General features: G+C 40.1%; 1 protein-coding gene across 2 annotated transcripts in view; it reads right to left on the bottom strand.

Moving 5' to 3' along the window:
* Positions 1-7025: 7025 nt before the first annotated feature.
* The window catches only part of ADAMTS3 (ADAM metallopeptidase with thrombospondin type 1 motif 3), a 251866-nt gene continuing 241629 nt past the window's right edge, over positions 7026-17262 (bottom strand). Inside the window, exons 20-22 of one of the 2 annotated variants that reach the window (XM_070395237.1) lie at positions 15632-15839; positions 13687-13804; positions 7026-9876 (exon numbers count right to left, since the gene is read on the bottom strand). In XM_070395237.1, coding sequence (XP_070251338.1) covers positions 9317-9876; positions 13687-13804; positions 15632-15839 — 886 coding nt within the window. In that variant the 3' untranslated portion in view covers positions 7026-9316. The remainder of the gene's footprint in view (positions 9877-13686; positions 13805-15631; positions 15840-17262) is intronic. The other variant, XM_070395246.1, reaches the window with a different exon arrangement.

Raw genomic sequence — 17262 nt, 5'->3', positions numbered from 1 at the left:
GGAAACAGTTAATGATATGATAAATTAGAAGGCATTGAGTGCTACAGAAAAAGGAAAAGTAAAGCAAAGTAATAAGACTGGGAGGAGGCCTGTAGGGATGGATATGGGTTGCGATGTTAATATAGGATGGCCAAAATATCACTCAATTACTCAGGTAACTTTTGAGCAAGTACTTGAAGGACATGAGGAATTCAGTCAAGTAGACACTCCAGAAAGAGCATTCCTGGCAGAGGACACAGCTAATGTAAACGGCCTAAGGTAGGGGTATACCTGGAATGGAATAGAGGCTACTGTGGCTGGAATAGGGTAAGAGAGGGACTAGTAGGAAATGAGACCAGTGAAGTAATGAATTGAGGAGGGGGGATGGGTGATGCACAGCAGTCAGACTGATGTACGATCTCTAAGCCATTGTAAATATTCTGAGTAAAATAAGGAATTGATTTGAATAGAAAAGAGCGTAGTGGGGCAAAGATAGGAGGAGGAAGAACAGTTAGGAAGTTAGAATAATCGAGGTGAGAGATGATTGTGACTGGGACCAGGGTGGTTGCTATGGAGATGGTGATAAATCATCAGATTATGTTTATGAGAACAAGTAAGATTTCTTAAAGACTTGGTGAAGAATTAAAGAAAGAGGTATGTGCTAGGCAGAATACCTCCCAAAGGTGTCCACATCTTAACCTCAAAAATCTGTGAATATGTTACATTATGTGACAAAATGGAATTAAGAATTCTAACAATTTCAATTGGAATTTAAGTTGCTAATTGGCTGACCTGGAGGTGAGGAGACTTTCCTGGCTTCTTAAATGGTACAGTCTAATCCAGCCCTGGGCAAACTACGGCCCGCGGGCTGGATCCGGCCTGTTTGAAATGAATCAAACTAAAAAAAAAAAAAAAAAAGACCGTACCCTTTTATGTAATGTTTACTTTGAATTTATATTAGTTCACACAAACACTCCATCCATGCTTTTGTTCCTGCGCTCTGGTCCAGTTTAAGAACCCATTGTGGCCCTCGAGTCAAAAAGTTTGCCCACCCCTGGAATCACATGGGTTCTTTAAATGCAGAAGTTCTCTTGTTATGCTGAGAGAAAGATGAGATGACATAAGGATCAGAGAGGTGTAATGCAAAGAGTACTGCCCTTCTCTTGCTGGCTTTGAAATGGAGGGAAGGACCACAAGTCAAGGAATGTAGGAAGCTGCTAGAAGGTAGAAAAAGTAAGAAAATGAATTTGCCCCTTGAGCCTCCAGAAAAAAAATGCAGGTTTGCTGACATCTTGATATTAGCCCATTGAGTCTTATGTTAGACTTTTAATTTACAGAGTTGTAAGATAATATCTGATTGCTTAAGCCATTATGTTTGTGGTGACATTTTATAGCAGCAATAAAAAACTAATCCAAAATCATGAATGACTCCATGATTTGGGCCTGAGACTTTGAGAAAAAGGAAAATTCTGCCTTGAAGAGTTTGTGGGACAGCAAGGTGGGAAGAATAGGAATTCAAATTTGGGCTTGTTAGGTTAGAAATTTTTATTATTTGTCCAAATGTGAAAATATCAAGTAAGCAGTTGTAAATATGAGTCTGGAACTCAAGAGAGGCTATGGGCTAGAAAAGTAAACTTGGGAGTTTCTAATACCAGTTATTAGGTGGTTTGTACACACAAGACTAGACTATATCACTAGAATTTCTTACAGCATTTAGACATTTCTTTCAGGTTATAGTTTAAACCATAAAATATTTCTATTCCAATTACTCTGACCCCAGCCACTACTTAGAAGTGAACTCAATAGCATAGACTCATTTATTTTTAATCTGGTAATTTAAAAATATTCTAACAGTTTGACCCAAGTAAGAGCTGTGAATTTTCATGCAATGTTGCCATTAAGAACTCAATGGGTGATTATAATGTTAGAGAAGGGTGAGGAAACAGAGAGTGAGATATCACAAGACAATTGTGATGACATTCTAGTTAGGGCCTGATGTGAATAGGACAGAGAAAATGGGGACCAAAAAATTGGAATCAGAAGGACAAGGGGCCAGATTAAATACGCAGAGCAAAGGCTAGTGAAAGAGTATGGTTGGTTCTCTGTGAGGCTCAGTCTAGCAGGGGTGGGCAAAATTTTTGACTCGAGGGCCACAATGGGTTCTTAAACTGGACCAGAGGGCCGGAACAAAAGCATGGATGGAGTGTTTGTGTGAACTAATATAAATTCAAAGTAAACATCATTACATAAAAGGGTACGGTCTTTTTTTTTTTTTTTTTTAGTTTTATTCATTTCAAACGGGCCGGATCCGACCTGCGGGCCGTAGTTTGCCCACAGCTGGTAGTGAGAAAAACAGATTGTGGAACTAAGATTACCTGGAAGGCTGGTGGTCATTCGGTTTTTAAAATGTTAGAGGGCTGTTATGACATAAGAGATGAGATATCCAGCAGACACTGGTAATGTGTTTGTGGTTTGAATAGAAGGTTTATACATGTATATTTGGGGTCAACTTTTTAAGGGGCGATGAGAGAGAGGAGCCAGGCAAAGGCCTGAGAAGGAAGAGTCAGACAGCAGTTCCCCATCTGTCCTGCAGAGTCCGACTCAAGACTATATGATGTCAGACCCAGGGGAAACTGGGAAAGCCTATCATGTGAAAATTAAGGTCTACTTATAATAAAGGTACTTGGAGAATTAATAAAACACACACACTTTCAGACACACGAGCTCATTCGATTCATTCCAGAAGTCTATTAGACTTCATTCCATTTGTAGATGAGGGAACTAAGAGAATTCAAGTTCATGAATGGGAAGTAGATTTCAAACTCAAGTTATCTGGGACTTAATCCTGGGTTCTTTTCACTAGGCCATGAAATGCTGTAGAGAATTTGGTAAAAATAAAGACCAAAGTCCTTATAATGGCCTGCCAGGTTCTAGTGACTTTTCAATCAGCCCTTACCTCTCTGACCTTATTGCCTGCTATTCACCCCTCGAACACTCACCCCTCGAACACTCCCATACAGCTCACTGTTGTCCTTGTTCTGCAAACATGCCAGACGTTATTTTGCCCGGGGACTTTGCACTCATTTCTTCCTCCTCAAATGTTCTTCCCTAAAATTCTCTCACCTCCTTTAAGTCTTTCTTCTACTTTCACCTGCTAAATGGATTCTACTGCCATCCTCCTATTTTATACTACAACATGCTTTATCACCTTTTAGCATACTATATAACAAACCAGTGTATAATAAATACTGTACTTTGTGTGTTTTTTACCAACTTTTCTCATGATGTATTCCAAGCACCTAGAACAATGTCTGGCACATAATTAGAACTCAATAAAAAATTAATTGATCCCATGAGCTTTGAGAAAGCTCCTGTTGTATGCTTGGAACAGAAAACAGGCTGCAATGGTTTCCACCTTGAATGCTGGTGAGGGACGGGAAGGAGATGGGGGAAGCTAGGCCACTCTCTTTGAGAAGTTTGGTGGTGAAGAAAGGAGATTAGAGAGTGGCTAATGAGGCAGAGCAGAGTCAAGCAGAAGTTTGATCCTATCCTGTAAGATGAGGAAGACTTGAATATGCTTGTATGTTTAAGGAATCTGTGTAGAAGACCAAGCTAAAGATTCAAGTCAGAAGGTTGAATATGGAGGAAGGAAAACTATAGAATTAGCAATGTGGCAAAAAACAAAACAAAAAACAAACAAAAAAAAAACACCCACAAACAAACAAAAAACTAAGAGTTCTAACCACCATAAAAATCCAAAGCAAAAGCAGATGGCATCAGGGCATGCTGCTTCTGACAATTTGAACTCCATGTTGAGGACATTATAGCCATGAAAGCATTCAGCCAGAGGCTGTGTTGCTGCCTTTAAGCACCAGGCAACATATGAGATATTAAAAGTAGAAGAGAAATCCAACAGAGAAACTAGAATAATACAGCACATCATTTAGACAGGTCTTCTGAAAATTAGAGTAGAGAAATGGGACTCACCCCATGATACACAAACAAGATGCCCTATGAATATAGCAGGACACATTCCTATGTAGTGTGTAGGGTTGCAATAGGCTCAGTGTGAAGGTCAATATGCTTTACTAATAGGCCTTCAGATTTTTCTCTCAAAGTTCACACTTCTACTCACATCTTTATGATGATCTCATTGATACTTGCTGATCTGAGGATAATGGCCTTCAATTAGAATTAAAGGTCATATGAGAAGCCTTCTTCCCTGGTCATGTGGTAGGCAGAGCCCATCCCTTGGACGCCTGAGAAAGTGTGCCCCTCATTAAGAGGATTTGGTGGCAGGAAGCCTGTGGACACTATCTTGTGGTGCAGGATGCCACTGCAGAAAGTGCAGTTCCCTTGATCTCTGGAGTCATCCGCCAGGTTGTCCATTATGAATGGACAACTTTCTATAGTCTATGCCTAGTTCATACAATTTTCTCTTTGGATATTGTTTCAACTTCTTTTGGGCATGCGGGACTTTTTGAAAATTGTGACCTTGATTTAAAAAAATCAATATACAGGTAATGTATCATAGAATTGTATACTTGAAAGCTATGTAATGTTATTAACCAATGTAACCCCAATAAATTGAATAAAAAATATATAGAATTTACAATAAAAAGTAACTCTACTGACACCATGTCAACAAAAAAATAAAAAACAAATGGACTCTTTTGGGGTCTGTCAGTCATCCATAAAGAGATAAAGTAATTGCATACCTTTATTGAGCACAATCAATGCCTGTCAGGCCATGTTTATCGCTTTTCTTGGATTATCTAGTTTCGTGCTCAAACAGCCCCATGAAGTATGGATCATTGTCATCTTCATTTTATAGGTGAAAAGACTAAGGCTTAGACACATTAAGTAATTCACACATTGCAATTCGTTGGCTATTATAGAACCAGCAGTTTGATGTTGGTGCCCACACCCTCAACAGGACACTAACTTCTTATTATGACCTTTAGAAGTCTTACCTCTTTGGCATGAAACAGAAAGCAGACCTACTCTCTGTTTATGTTTGACGAGAGAGATGTTTATTTTCACTCTTGAACTACTAGTGAGAGTCACTCCACGTAAATCTCCAAACAGCTAATTTGAAAAGAAGTGTTCTTTGTGTGGATATATTTCTAATTTTAGCATCACCTGTTTATTAGTGAATTGTATAAGAGCTTTGATAGTCTGGTTTAAGCTTTTGGAATGATCTTACAGGAAAGGATATTAACACTTGTGATCTGAGTAAGAATAACACTTGGCTGTGAATAATCATTTTGTTCTTGATATCAGAGGAATTTGGGGTTTCTGGTATATATATATAATCACTACTCAAACCCCAGTGAATTGTTAAAAAGCAAATGGTTGAGCCTGGTCAGTTTTCTCAGTCGTTAGAGCATTGGCCTGTGGATTGAAGGGTCGAAGATTCATTTCCTGGTCAAGGGCTCATACCTCAGTTGCAGGTTTGATTCCCCAGCCCCTATAGGGCCACATGTGGGAGGCAACCAGTAGATGTGTCTCTCTCACATTCTCTCTCTCTCTCTCTCTCTGACTCTCTCTCTCTCTCTCATTCCCTTCCTCTCCCTCCCCCCTCCCTTCCACTCTCTAAAGATCATAGGGGGGTGGGGAGTGATATCTTTGGGTGAGAATTTTAAAATAATAACAATAAAAATTGTAAAATAAAGTGCTTGAAAATTAACTGGTCAAATTAATAATTTGTTTGAAAGTATGAATGGCTGGAAAAGAGCAACCTTTCCAATCAACAGTGTCAGTGCAATAACATTAGCGTCCCAACAAAGTAGACAAGTGACAAGTGACTTTTATGCACTTTTATACATCAGGATGGGGGAAAGAAATAAGGTGGTAATTCTGATTTTGCAGAAATTTATAGCACGTTGTTTTGTCTTAAAAGTTATGTTTTTGATAAATTTATTTCAGTAGATTATGTTTTGCTTTAATTCTTTAATTTTTATCTCTAGCTCTAAGTGATTTATGCAGAAGGGTCTGGGCCCCAGATGACTGTTTTCTAATAGTAGTTGATGTGTTGTAATGCCTGTGCACCCCAGGTTGGCTTTTATATTTTACTGTATTTTAAGCAGTTTTACTTCAACTGCTTACTTTTATTTTTTATTTAGTACTTCTTTTAAACAAGTGATATCTGTTATACCTTATCTATGTTTCCATCATTTTTCAGTTCTTAAAATCTTACTAATATATTTAAGCAGCCTCTTCATGAAGAAAATACAAAATAGGTATAAAGGAATGACTTGTTAATATTTCTGCCAAGTGATTAATGTAAATATATGAGAAACACTGTTTTGCTAATAATTTGGGAATTATTGCACCCATGGCCACCTTTATAGAAACATACAATTAACAGTTATTCCTTAGTTTGACTATTTAATGTTGGCAAAAGCAGAGTGAGCATAAATAGCTACAAATCTTCAAAAATCAATGACTGAAGAGCATTTTTAATGAATTAATCTTTCCCATCAATTTTTAAAGCTACATTTTTTTGTCCTTAGATTCCTGAAACTCCATTCTTTACCAAGATCAATAGGTCCAGTGACTGTGATTCAAACTAGCCATGGACCCTAGAGGAAAGCTGTGGTTTGGTCACACAGTGAAGATGAGGAGGAGGCTGGGGATGATATAAGGATAATGACACTAGTAATTGTGAGTTACTATATGCTAGCAGCTATATGTCATTTCTCACAGTCCTCACACAATGGTGTTTCAAGTTCTGTCTCCCATTTTACAGGCAAGGAAACCTATCCAGGTTACCTAAACTCATTTACGTATGAAGTTAGAGGTGGTGACTCCCGGAAGGCCCTCCAATGTGATGTTCCGTTCCTCCCCATACTTCAGAGTCATGGGTGATGGGTTCCCACCAATCCTCAGGCAATCAAGGTTCAAAGCTGGTGGGCAGCATTATAACAGTCTACCCCCCTTCTATATATATATTAGTATTATCATCATTTTCTCTCTGCTTCTTCATAATTCTGTGGAATGAACTTAAGCCACACCCCATTAAATCTTGTTTTTAAAAATTTTATTTTTAAAGTATATTATGATACACCCTGACGTGAGACTAGGAGACACTGTCACTCCATTTGAACAGTTTAGAGAAAGTCCAATAGCAGATAGATTTGATGCTATTTCACTTTGTAGGTGGAAAGAGAACTTTTTCATTACTCAGTGATGAATCCAATGATAAAAACCTCAATGGAGCCAGATCTATATTTTATTAACATTTTTATTGCTACGTGCTCCCAATACAACAAACAGCATCAGTAGTGTACACTTTGATAAAAAAAAAAAAAGAATGTTTAGCTTAGTAGAAAAGGAAGCTCGAAGATCAGAAGTATAACAAATGTGTACATCTTTATGGGAGGTGTATGTGTGTGACCATCTTTAAACTCTCCTATGGACCAGATGTATACACATGCAAGCAAACTAGAGAGAATTCATTTTGGGGGGTGGGGAATGACCTTTACTTGATGCTCGGGATTATTTTATGATCTGGAATTCACCTAACTCATTTGACTTTCAAAAGTCTTGCACAAAGTAGCAGCGATTCCTTGGAGGTATAGAGTCAATAGGTGAAGCTGTTAGTTTATCATGGTTCAAATGCAAAAGTCCTTGCACATCCTGTGCTTTGAAGGTTAACATGTCTTCATGTTAGCATGCATAATACATTTAAACAGTTCAGAAACTGACCTCGAAACCATTATGGTGACATGCATATTTCTTTATTCTTTGAAGTATAATTCATGAAGTGCATATCTCTTTCACATACTTTTTTAAAAAATGTTTCTAATTCACTATTTCAAAAAAAGCTAACTAAGTCCATATATTTTGTTTCATTGAAGGGGAACAAATCAAATTCATTTCAACTACTTTAAAGATGCAAATGGTTGCATCACATCAAATTTGTTCAGCTTTAGCTCTTTGATTTGGCTGTTGTTGTTTGCTTAAGTTTCTCCTGTAGGCACAGCACAAAGCATGCATCTCTAATTATGTCTCTCTAGTTTGCCAAAATATGTCATTGATATTAGCGTAAATATTTAGTACATAAAAATACTATCAAGGGAAAAATCAACTTTTAATAAATATCTTCAGTTCTGAATTCTATATACAAGTACTTTACATCTACTCCCTGGAGAGAGCATTTCTGGCTTCACTGTGAGTAAGGTGACCACTGGCATAAATTACTAGCACATTATTGCAGTCAGATGCATTGTGGTTGTGAACATTTGGGTGTGTGAACCATGCAGAAAATAAATATTGCAACCATTGACAAATGCTTTTTAGAACCTGCTTCCAAAGCCCTACTATACTTGAGTATAAATTCTAGTTCAGCTACCAACATACAAATTATCTCAATACATATTCCTTTGTTATTATTACAGTACATTGAGTATGCTTTTTCTTGGATGTGTCAACAATGGGAAAATAAAAAAAAACACAACTTAAAAACATAGGACACTTCAGTGGTGCCTATTGAGGTCCTGGTAAGAAGTTTCCATTTTTTTCTTGCACAGGTTCATTGACTGGTCTCTGTTCCCTGTGACCACAGTCCATTCCTTTTTATTAAAGGATGAAAAGTAATAGGTAAGCTGAAATCTGTATATCTGCAGCTTACCTGTTTTTTTTTTCTGTAACTTAAGCATCACACCGTTGATTAAATAAAACCCTTGGTATTGTCAGTAGCTGCAATTCTAACTTCTTCTTTGTAACATTCTGCTTTGAATATCAGCCCAAAAAATGTCATATAGGCAATACTCAATGACAAGCACCTAGAACATCCAGAAATGTAATATAGTAAACAATCATTTGAGAACACATCTCTTAAAATAATACTGCTTTCTGCAATATACAGTATTTACACAACAGCTGCAAATTTGCTCATACAATATTTCTAATATAGATAAATAGAAATACAAGTCTACAAATTCTTTGCTCCATTTCCAAAATATTTTGTTAAGGTGTAAACCGTTGGCACCTCCTTTTTACTATAACTTTTTTAAAACAAAAAAAATCAGCTGATATGCACAAATGGCTCCAGTCCCTTTTCTGCTGTAGAGAGTGACCAATACACTTAGCCACTTTCCTTCTGTTAATATTCTTTGGTGCCTTCTTCCAATGAATTCTGGTAATGAGTCAACGCAGAACAAAAAAAGGAGGAAAGCAACAAGAAAGTGAACCAGCACTTTGCTCTTCCATTTACAGGTAAAGTGAGTTGACAATGTATGGAGATGACCACTTTCAACAAGCTGTATGCACCACTGGGAGAGGGGGCTTGGCCAGGCTTTCCTCTGATTTCTAGCCTTTTAGGTTCACCTTTTCATCTTTCCAAGGTGGGCGATCGTAGCGGATGTCTGTTGTCATTAATCTTTTCCTCTTTCTTTGAGGTTCTTGCCTGAGAAGAAGCACCTGTTGAATCATGGACTGCAAGGAAGGGGGCAGCAGCTGTTTGTGAGGATGAAGTGAGGTGTCCACTCCTGGTGGCAGGGGAGACCTGCCCCACAGTCTTACTTCCTGCTCGCTGAGCTCTCCTCTGGGGTAAGTTAGCACCATCGGGTTTACTGTTTGGCCTGAGAGTAGCATATGCATTTGGACCTCTGGCTGAAGAGATCCTACTCAAAGATTTCTTCCTCTCAGCAGGAGTCTCTGAATAGTAAGGAACCAAAGACGTAGGCATCACTAGGGATCCAGGGAGGTCACTGGGGTTAAAGATAACTTCATCACGAGTTTCAGCAGCTTCAGGAAGGAAGGGCGGTGGCAGGGTGCTGCTGCGTTTGCTGCAGGACTCACAGCACAACTTGTTATAACCTGGGATGGAGCAGTACCGCGCCAGCACCTCCATTTGACAGAATATGGATTTATCTCCCAAACATGGCTCATCTGCAAAAAGTACAAATTTTTATGAATTTACAAAAGATTTAAGTAAAACCAGACATTGATGGGAGTTGTTCAAAGGAACCTTTACATTACAGATATCAGCATGAGGATGAATTCAATGCAGTAAGTAGTTCTTTATGTGCAAAGCATTTGGGTTTTCCTCCATTTTAACATCTCCATCAGGAGTCTTCAGAGCAAGGGTATTTTTTTGTTCTCACTAGGAACATATATCTGATTTTCTAATGAGAAAATAGGATTACTTTTATCACATATATTTTTAGGATATAAAGAAGCATCCAATTTATTTTATTTTATAATATAGAGTAGCCTCTATATTAAATTTAAAATAAAAATATATACTCAAGACCTGTTAAAACAAATTAAATCTTAAAAATATATTACCAAAGAAAAAACTGAGATAATGTTTTAATTAGATGTATTATTGGCTAATACTATATTGTTAAGTAAGGAACCTGCCATATAACTTTATTTATTATGTATTAGAAATGATAAATTACCTACTAGAGTTACAGAACCATGTCCACGTCCCAAACTGTGGAATGACTTATATTTGCCTGACATTTACAAATCTACCATATAGTATGATGTTTGAGTATTTTCTATTAGCTAAAGTAATCTTCTAATTACGTTGTGAATGCCTGAGAATCACCTTAATGAGGTTTCACCTCAAATATCAATTCCTCATCATATGTAAATGACTTTTTCTATGCCTATTATCTTAAAACTAGAGGCCCGGTGTATGAAAATTCATGCACTGGAGGGGGGGTCACTCAGCCTGGCCTGCCCCCTCTCACAGTCCTGGAGCCCTCGGGGTGGGAGGCGACTTGGCAATCAGGGGAAGGCAAAGCCCCATCACACCTCTGCTGCTGTCACTGCCGGCAGTGCAAGCCTCAGCTGGCCCTGGTTACCTGAGCCTCAGGCAGCTCTAGGCAGCTGGGCAGCCGCCATCCGAAGCTTGCCTGCGCCTCGGGCTGGCCCTAGGTGGCTGGGGGGATGAGGGGACTGGGGGTCTCCAGAGGCAGGCACACGGAGCGGTCACATGCCTGCCACCCTGGCAGGGCTAAGGGGACTGGGCCCCACCATCTTGTGGCTGTGGGTGCCTCCATCTTTAAGGGCAGGCAATTAGCATATTCCCTCCTTATTGGCTGTGAGCGCTGCCATCTTTGAGGGTAGGATAGTCAATTAGCATATTCCCTCCTTATTGGCTGTGGGTGACACCATCTTTGCAACAGTGTGAGGGTAAATTAGCATATCTCCTCTTTATTAGATAGGATTAGAGGCCCAGTGCACAAATTTGTGCACTAGTGGGGTCCCTCGACCTTGCCTGTGGGATCAGGCCAAAACCAGCTCTCCGACATCCCCCGAGGGGTCCCAGATTGCGAGAGGATGCAGGCCAGGCTGAGGGACCCCACCGGTGCATGATCAGGGAGGGACGCGGAAGGTTGAACAGCCAGGCAGGAACCGTGGAAGGGCTCCAGGGCATGTCCGGTCTGTCTTGCTCAGTCCCAATCTGCTGGATCCCAGCAGCAAGATAACTTACTGGTTGGAGCATCTGTCCCTGGTGGTCAGTGTATGTCATAGCAAGCGGTTGAGCAGCCTTAGTATATCATTAGCATATTATGCTTTGATTGGTTGAATGGATGACCAGACACTTAGCATATTAGGCTTTAATTATATAGGATAAGGAAGATAATTTCTTCTTCCTGTGTAATTAAGCCTCTAGGTCCTAGGATAATGGACCTTATCTGACCCTGTACTCTCTCTTCCTATTGACTCCTGACCTCCATCACCCTCATTCTGGCTCCAAGTCTTTGAAACCTTCTAAATTATGTGGCCAAGCTCAAAGCACTCTATTCTCTTTGAGTAAAAGAAGGAGACCACATAAGGGTCTGCTGTGTCTAAGTGTGAGCAGCTTGGCATTGCAGGGATAGGTACACAGCCTGGGTCTAATTATGGCCAGAATATGCTTTTATATGGAAGAGGGAAAAGGCAGAGATATTCTGGGGGAAAATAAGAGCAAAGGAATATATTAATTTCATGGATAATTTGCCTTGGGATAGATGGGAAGGGCTTAATGGCAGCCATAAATAGTGCAATCAAAAATGGGGCTTAGAAAAGGATTCATATGACAAAATCATTAAAATTAAGAAAGTTTTTTTAGCCTTCTCACTCCATACCCAGATCATTCTAAGGAGTTCAGAAAAAAACGTTTACACAGGGTCTCAAAAGGCCATTTGATTCTAATTGCAGCTTGAGACTCTGAAGGGAAGTGTTACTTACTCCATTGATATATGGTAGAAACAGGTGGCCTTTTACAATTCTACATTTCAGAGCAAGAGAGGAAATAAAAGGATGTGGAATCACTAACATAACATAGTGATGTCCTCCCATCAGCACCTCGGTTTTATAATAAAAACATTTTCTTTTAGCTAAAAAGGAAGAGAATCAAGTATATTCTTGCTGATAATTAGGCCTATTTATAAAAATATATAGCTCTATTAACATCAGCAAAGCTTACTCACAAAGTGTTTAGCCTCCTGGAGGTAATGCCTACATAAAAAATAAAATATTAGGGCAACTAAACTTTATAGCTTCTGAGTAAAGTGTCTTCTCTGGATCTGATGTTGTGTTTTGAACTTTCAAATATACTTTCCAGAGAAAAATGATTGAATTCAAGTTCTTTGTCTCCCCCTCATGGTCATTCTTATTCATACCACTACACATTTCAAATAAAAATGTATAATGAAATAATTTATAAGGTTTAAAAGACTTGAAGCCTGAAATTTCTTTAAAAAAAAAAATAAGACATTTGATAAAATAGTGCTTTGCAGATTTTCTTGAAAAAATAAACCATTTAGCACACGTCAATATTCAAGCAATATATGTTGTTGCAGGCCATTAGAAAGGCAACTTCTTTAGTCCCAAACCTCACTAGTAGGTCTGAGCAGCGTCCACAGTTGTATTAGGCACAGACTTAGTAGAATTGTGTTTAAGAGTAAGTTTGTGATGGAGGGAGGGGAAGGAGAGGACAGAAGGGAGAGAATGTATGAGACTGGGAAGAGCACAGGCACGTGTGGTAGAGAAAGGGTCGGGGGAGAGCGATAAAGGAGAGTATGGAAGACCTTAGAATGCGATGGGAGGTGGAGAGAGAGGCTGAGAAGAGAAGGTGTGTGCAGGGAGAAGGGAAGCAGCAGAACAGGCAGAGAGGACGGAGACAGCACAGAAAAGGAGACAGAGTGACAGAAACTAAAGCCGTCCCATATATATTTTATCTGTTTCGCAGCACTGTCTATTTTTAAATTACACTGACTCTGCTTTTGTAATCCAGCAAGAGAGCAGATCAGGCAGATTTCTGCATGTGTAAGGTGTCTATTCAGAACTCACCCTCAGGGAGTGCATGAAGGTAGACGGACAGATATTGGAAATAGATTTTTAAATAGCATTTACCACCCACATGTCTATACTGAATAACTTTAGTAAAACACTTCAAAACCTTCCACAATATTATGCTTTTACAATGATAGGTTATAAAGAAAGTCACAGAAGACAATAAGCAGCTCTTCTAGAAACACATTGACAGATGCTACATGTACGGGACACAGTCCTGACCCCAGTGGTTAGGACAATTCCCTGGGTGGAATTCTTTTTAGGCTAATTTTTTAAGATTAATTACCTTTGGTTATTTTCTGATAAGCAAATAGAAATTCCAGAGCTTGTCCTGAAAGGAAATTCTGCTTTTTGGTGCTTAAAAACCATTGTCAGAGCAGTGAAATCAGTTAGTGTCACACCTACCATTACAGGGAGGCAGCTGACAGGCTCTGGCAGCCTCGGGCTTGTCCCCGTCGCAGTGGTCACTGGCCCTGCAGAGCACCTGCCTCACCTCCGTCCCTTCACCGCAGGTCACAGAGCACTACAGAGACAAAGGCTGCCATTATAGACGGTTATTGCACCAAGACCATCTTTCTTCCTGTCCCCGCGCTCTCACACATACACACACGCACACCCTGGAGTTTCTTCTCTATGGAGGTGGTGCTACACAGTGGTATGGAGACAGATAATCCTAGGTTTATACTCTGGGGCTCCATCACTGACCAGCCTGGGTACGTGGCTTTTTCTCTGAAAGCTAGGATACTAATAATTGCCTCATAGGATTGTTGTGGAACTAAATGAAGGCAAAGGAGACAAGGTATATAAAGATTATGCCTGGCATGTAATAAGCATTTGCTAAGAGAGAGCTATTAGCATTATAGTGTTAATATCCGTGTAGGTCTTATTTTAAAAAAATATATTTTTATTGATTTTAGAGAGGAAGGGAGAGAGAGAGAGAGAGAGAGAGAGAGATAGAAACATCAATGATGAGAGAGAATCAGTGATCAGCTGCCTCCTGCAAGTCCCCCACTGGGGATCAAGTCCACACCGGAATCGAACCTGGGACCTTTCAGTTTGCAGGCCGACGCTCTATCCACTGAGCAAAACCAGCTAGGGCTCGTGTAGTTCTTAAAACAGTAGTGGTGCCTGTTTTCAGGGAGCTTCCCATTTTCTCACCTTCCTTACAGATGGTAGGACTTCCTGACATGTTACCTTGGTTAATTCAACCTCTTTGAAACCACCATTGCTCTATTCCCATAAATTCATTTCTAAAACTATGCTCAGAAACATCTATCTATTATTCTAGACAGGAGCTACAGAAAAGGGGTCCTCATTCCAGGACTCCGAGGGGCAAAGAACATGAGTTATCTTCATGGTCTGTCCGGGTGACCCTCACTTGCCTGTCCTTCCTTCCTGGGCCTGCTCTCCACTTCCTCCTTCATTTTCTACCTGCTTTTTGATGCCATTCCCTTCTATAAGTTCTTTTCCTATGACTCCTCATGATGATCCTTTACAAATATCAAAGACATTAATTCAGGCACCCCAACATTGAGTCAGCCAGTCACCAAACCAACATCATTTTCATAGGCACTGGCTGGGTACCGGAAGCAGGGCACACGGTTCTTGAGAAGTGGGTGGATTAGTAGTGAGCACAGACTCAAGGACAGGAGTTACAGTAGTCCGCCATGAACAACATGCCTTCGGGTGCATAGGAAGGGCTTTGGGAAAAGCACCCCTAAGGTGCCATGGAGATGAGTGTTGGTAGATGAGAGGGAGATGGGCAGATAGGACGAGGGGGAAGGGCCGACCTACAAAAGGTAGGATGCTCCACCCAGAACAGTCTTTTTGGAACAGTGGGAATTTTACTCAAACTGAGTCAAAGAGTTGGAATAAAGAAAAAATAAGAAGAGTCAGTGTAGAACTTCTTGTGGTGATCATTTTGCAATATATACAGATATTGAATCCTTATATTGTACACCTGAAACTAATATAATGTTGTGTTAATTACACCTCAATTTAAAAAAAAGGTTAGTGTGATGCCAAATGGGGCAGGGACCTGCATTTGGTGTCAGGGGTTTGGAATTAACCTGCAGGGATTGGGAAGTCAACAAATATATTAAACAGAAGATCAGTCACCTTTAGACTCCTCTATGTCACAAAACACCCAGACATGGTTTGCCTCGACCAACTAAACTTAAATGCAAACACTGCTTTAAAATATTAAATTTTCAAACACCTCCAGGTGCTTAATGATTTTAAAATATTTAAGTTTCTCAATTCACACAAGGCCTGCCTGATACTGAAGCCAGATGAAAATAGGCTTCCTATCTTATGCACATACACGTGCATGCAGAACTCACACACTCACCTCACTCCAGGGCCCCGTTTTCCACTGGGCTGGGCAGGGCACTCTGTTACAAGGCCGGCGGCTCTCGGGGCGGTCACCCACACAGTACTTGCTGTGCACAGAGCGGTTGGTGCCATCATGGAGGGGCTGGAGGCAGCGCACGGTGCGAAGCTGGTAGCCGGAACTCCCACAGGTTTTGGTGCAATGCTCCCACTCTTCCGCTATCCAGCTGTGGATGTGGGGGTGACGTGAACATGGTCACTGGGGTGTAGAATGTGCACCTTCCTGCTCTCCGAGTGACGTGCAACCCAGTGGGGCCCACGGTAGTACAGGAAGCACTTTCAGAGAGAGGGGTGCATTGAACAATTAAGAAAAGTCTTAGAGCCGAAACCGGTTTGGCTCAGTGGATAGAGCGTCGGCCTGCGGACTGGAAGGTCCCAGGTAAGATTCCGGTCAAGGGCATGTGCCTGGGTTGCGGGCACATCCCTAGTAGGAGATGTGCAGGAGGCAGCTGATCGATGTTTCTAACTCTCTATCTCTCTCCCTTCCTCTCTGTAAAAAATCAATAAAATATATTTAAAAAAAAAAAGTCTTAGAACTTTCTAACAATGTTAGGCCCGACACTTCTATTTTTGAATGGCTTAGTATTTTTCTGCCTCCCAATGATTCTGAAACTTTGTCCGTTCCTAAAGCATGACCAACAGAAGGTTTCTGAAACTTATCTTGAGGATACCTGGTTAGGTTTAGATACGATGGCAGTTTACAAAATAATACCAACTCACTCTCAGCCACACTGCCTAATGGTGTTAAAGATCTGAAAGGGAATTATAAAAACAGGAATCCACCCTATGCTTGCTAACACAAATTTATTTGGCTGCTGCTGCTTTTTCCATGAAACCATGAATTTATTTATTTTTCATTTTTGGAGATGACTTTTATTTCTACAGTCATTGCCATGAAGATTGCCTGACATATCTATTCTGTTTAGAAAATTCAGTTCTTCATGTTGGTCCTTAATGGGTCTGACAAGAATGTAAAGGCAGTGGCCATCCAGGGCTTGAATGCACCTGAAAGAAATAGTTCCAAAATCTTTTCAAAAAGATTTCCCATGGGACATTTCCAAATTCTAGTGTCAATGTCAATGCCCACAGTACCCTCCAAATCAGCTGTGTGTGCAATTTTACAGACAGTTCCCCATTACATGTGGTTACCAGGTTCCCCAGGGCTGTGACTGTCAATTCCATCTGCTTCATCAATCTGTCAGAATGTAATTGAGGCATACTATTTAGCCTTTCTAAAGTTACTTTTCCTCTGCAATTTTTTTTTCTTTCCATATATACGGGGCTCCAAAATACAACCACGCTAAAACCTTTCAGTCTTTGGTATTAGCAGTTTAAGATAGCTGTAGCTCGTCAAGTAGGCAGTACAATGTATTCTGGCAACCCATTTTGAAGGCCTCAGTAGTGACTCTCATCTGAAGACAGGAATTACTTGAGAAACATACACTTCATATCACAGACAATTATGGTTACCTTATTCCATCTTGAAACTCCTAGAATGACAGCGAATGAGAAAAATAGCACAAAGGCCAAAAGAAAAAAAAATTGAAAAGAAGCCGCCACAAGATAATTTTAGAACCTAGGGAGTAGTTA

The sequence above is a fragment of the Myotis yumanensis genome, unplaced genomic scaffold (genome assembly GCF_028538775.1).
Source record: "Myotis yumanensis isolate MYYU_CA2020_CCGP unplaced genomic scaffold, mMyoYum1.0.hap1 SCAF_1, whole genome shotgun sequence".
Classification (NCBI taxonomy): domain Eukaryota; kingdom Metazoa; phylum Chordata; class Mammalia; order Chiroptera; family Vespertilionidae; genus Myotis; species Myotis yumanensis.
This window is presented reverse-complemented; position numbering and strand designations above follow the sequence as displayed.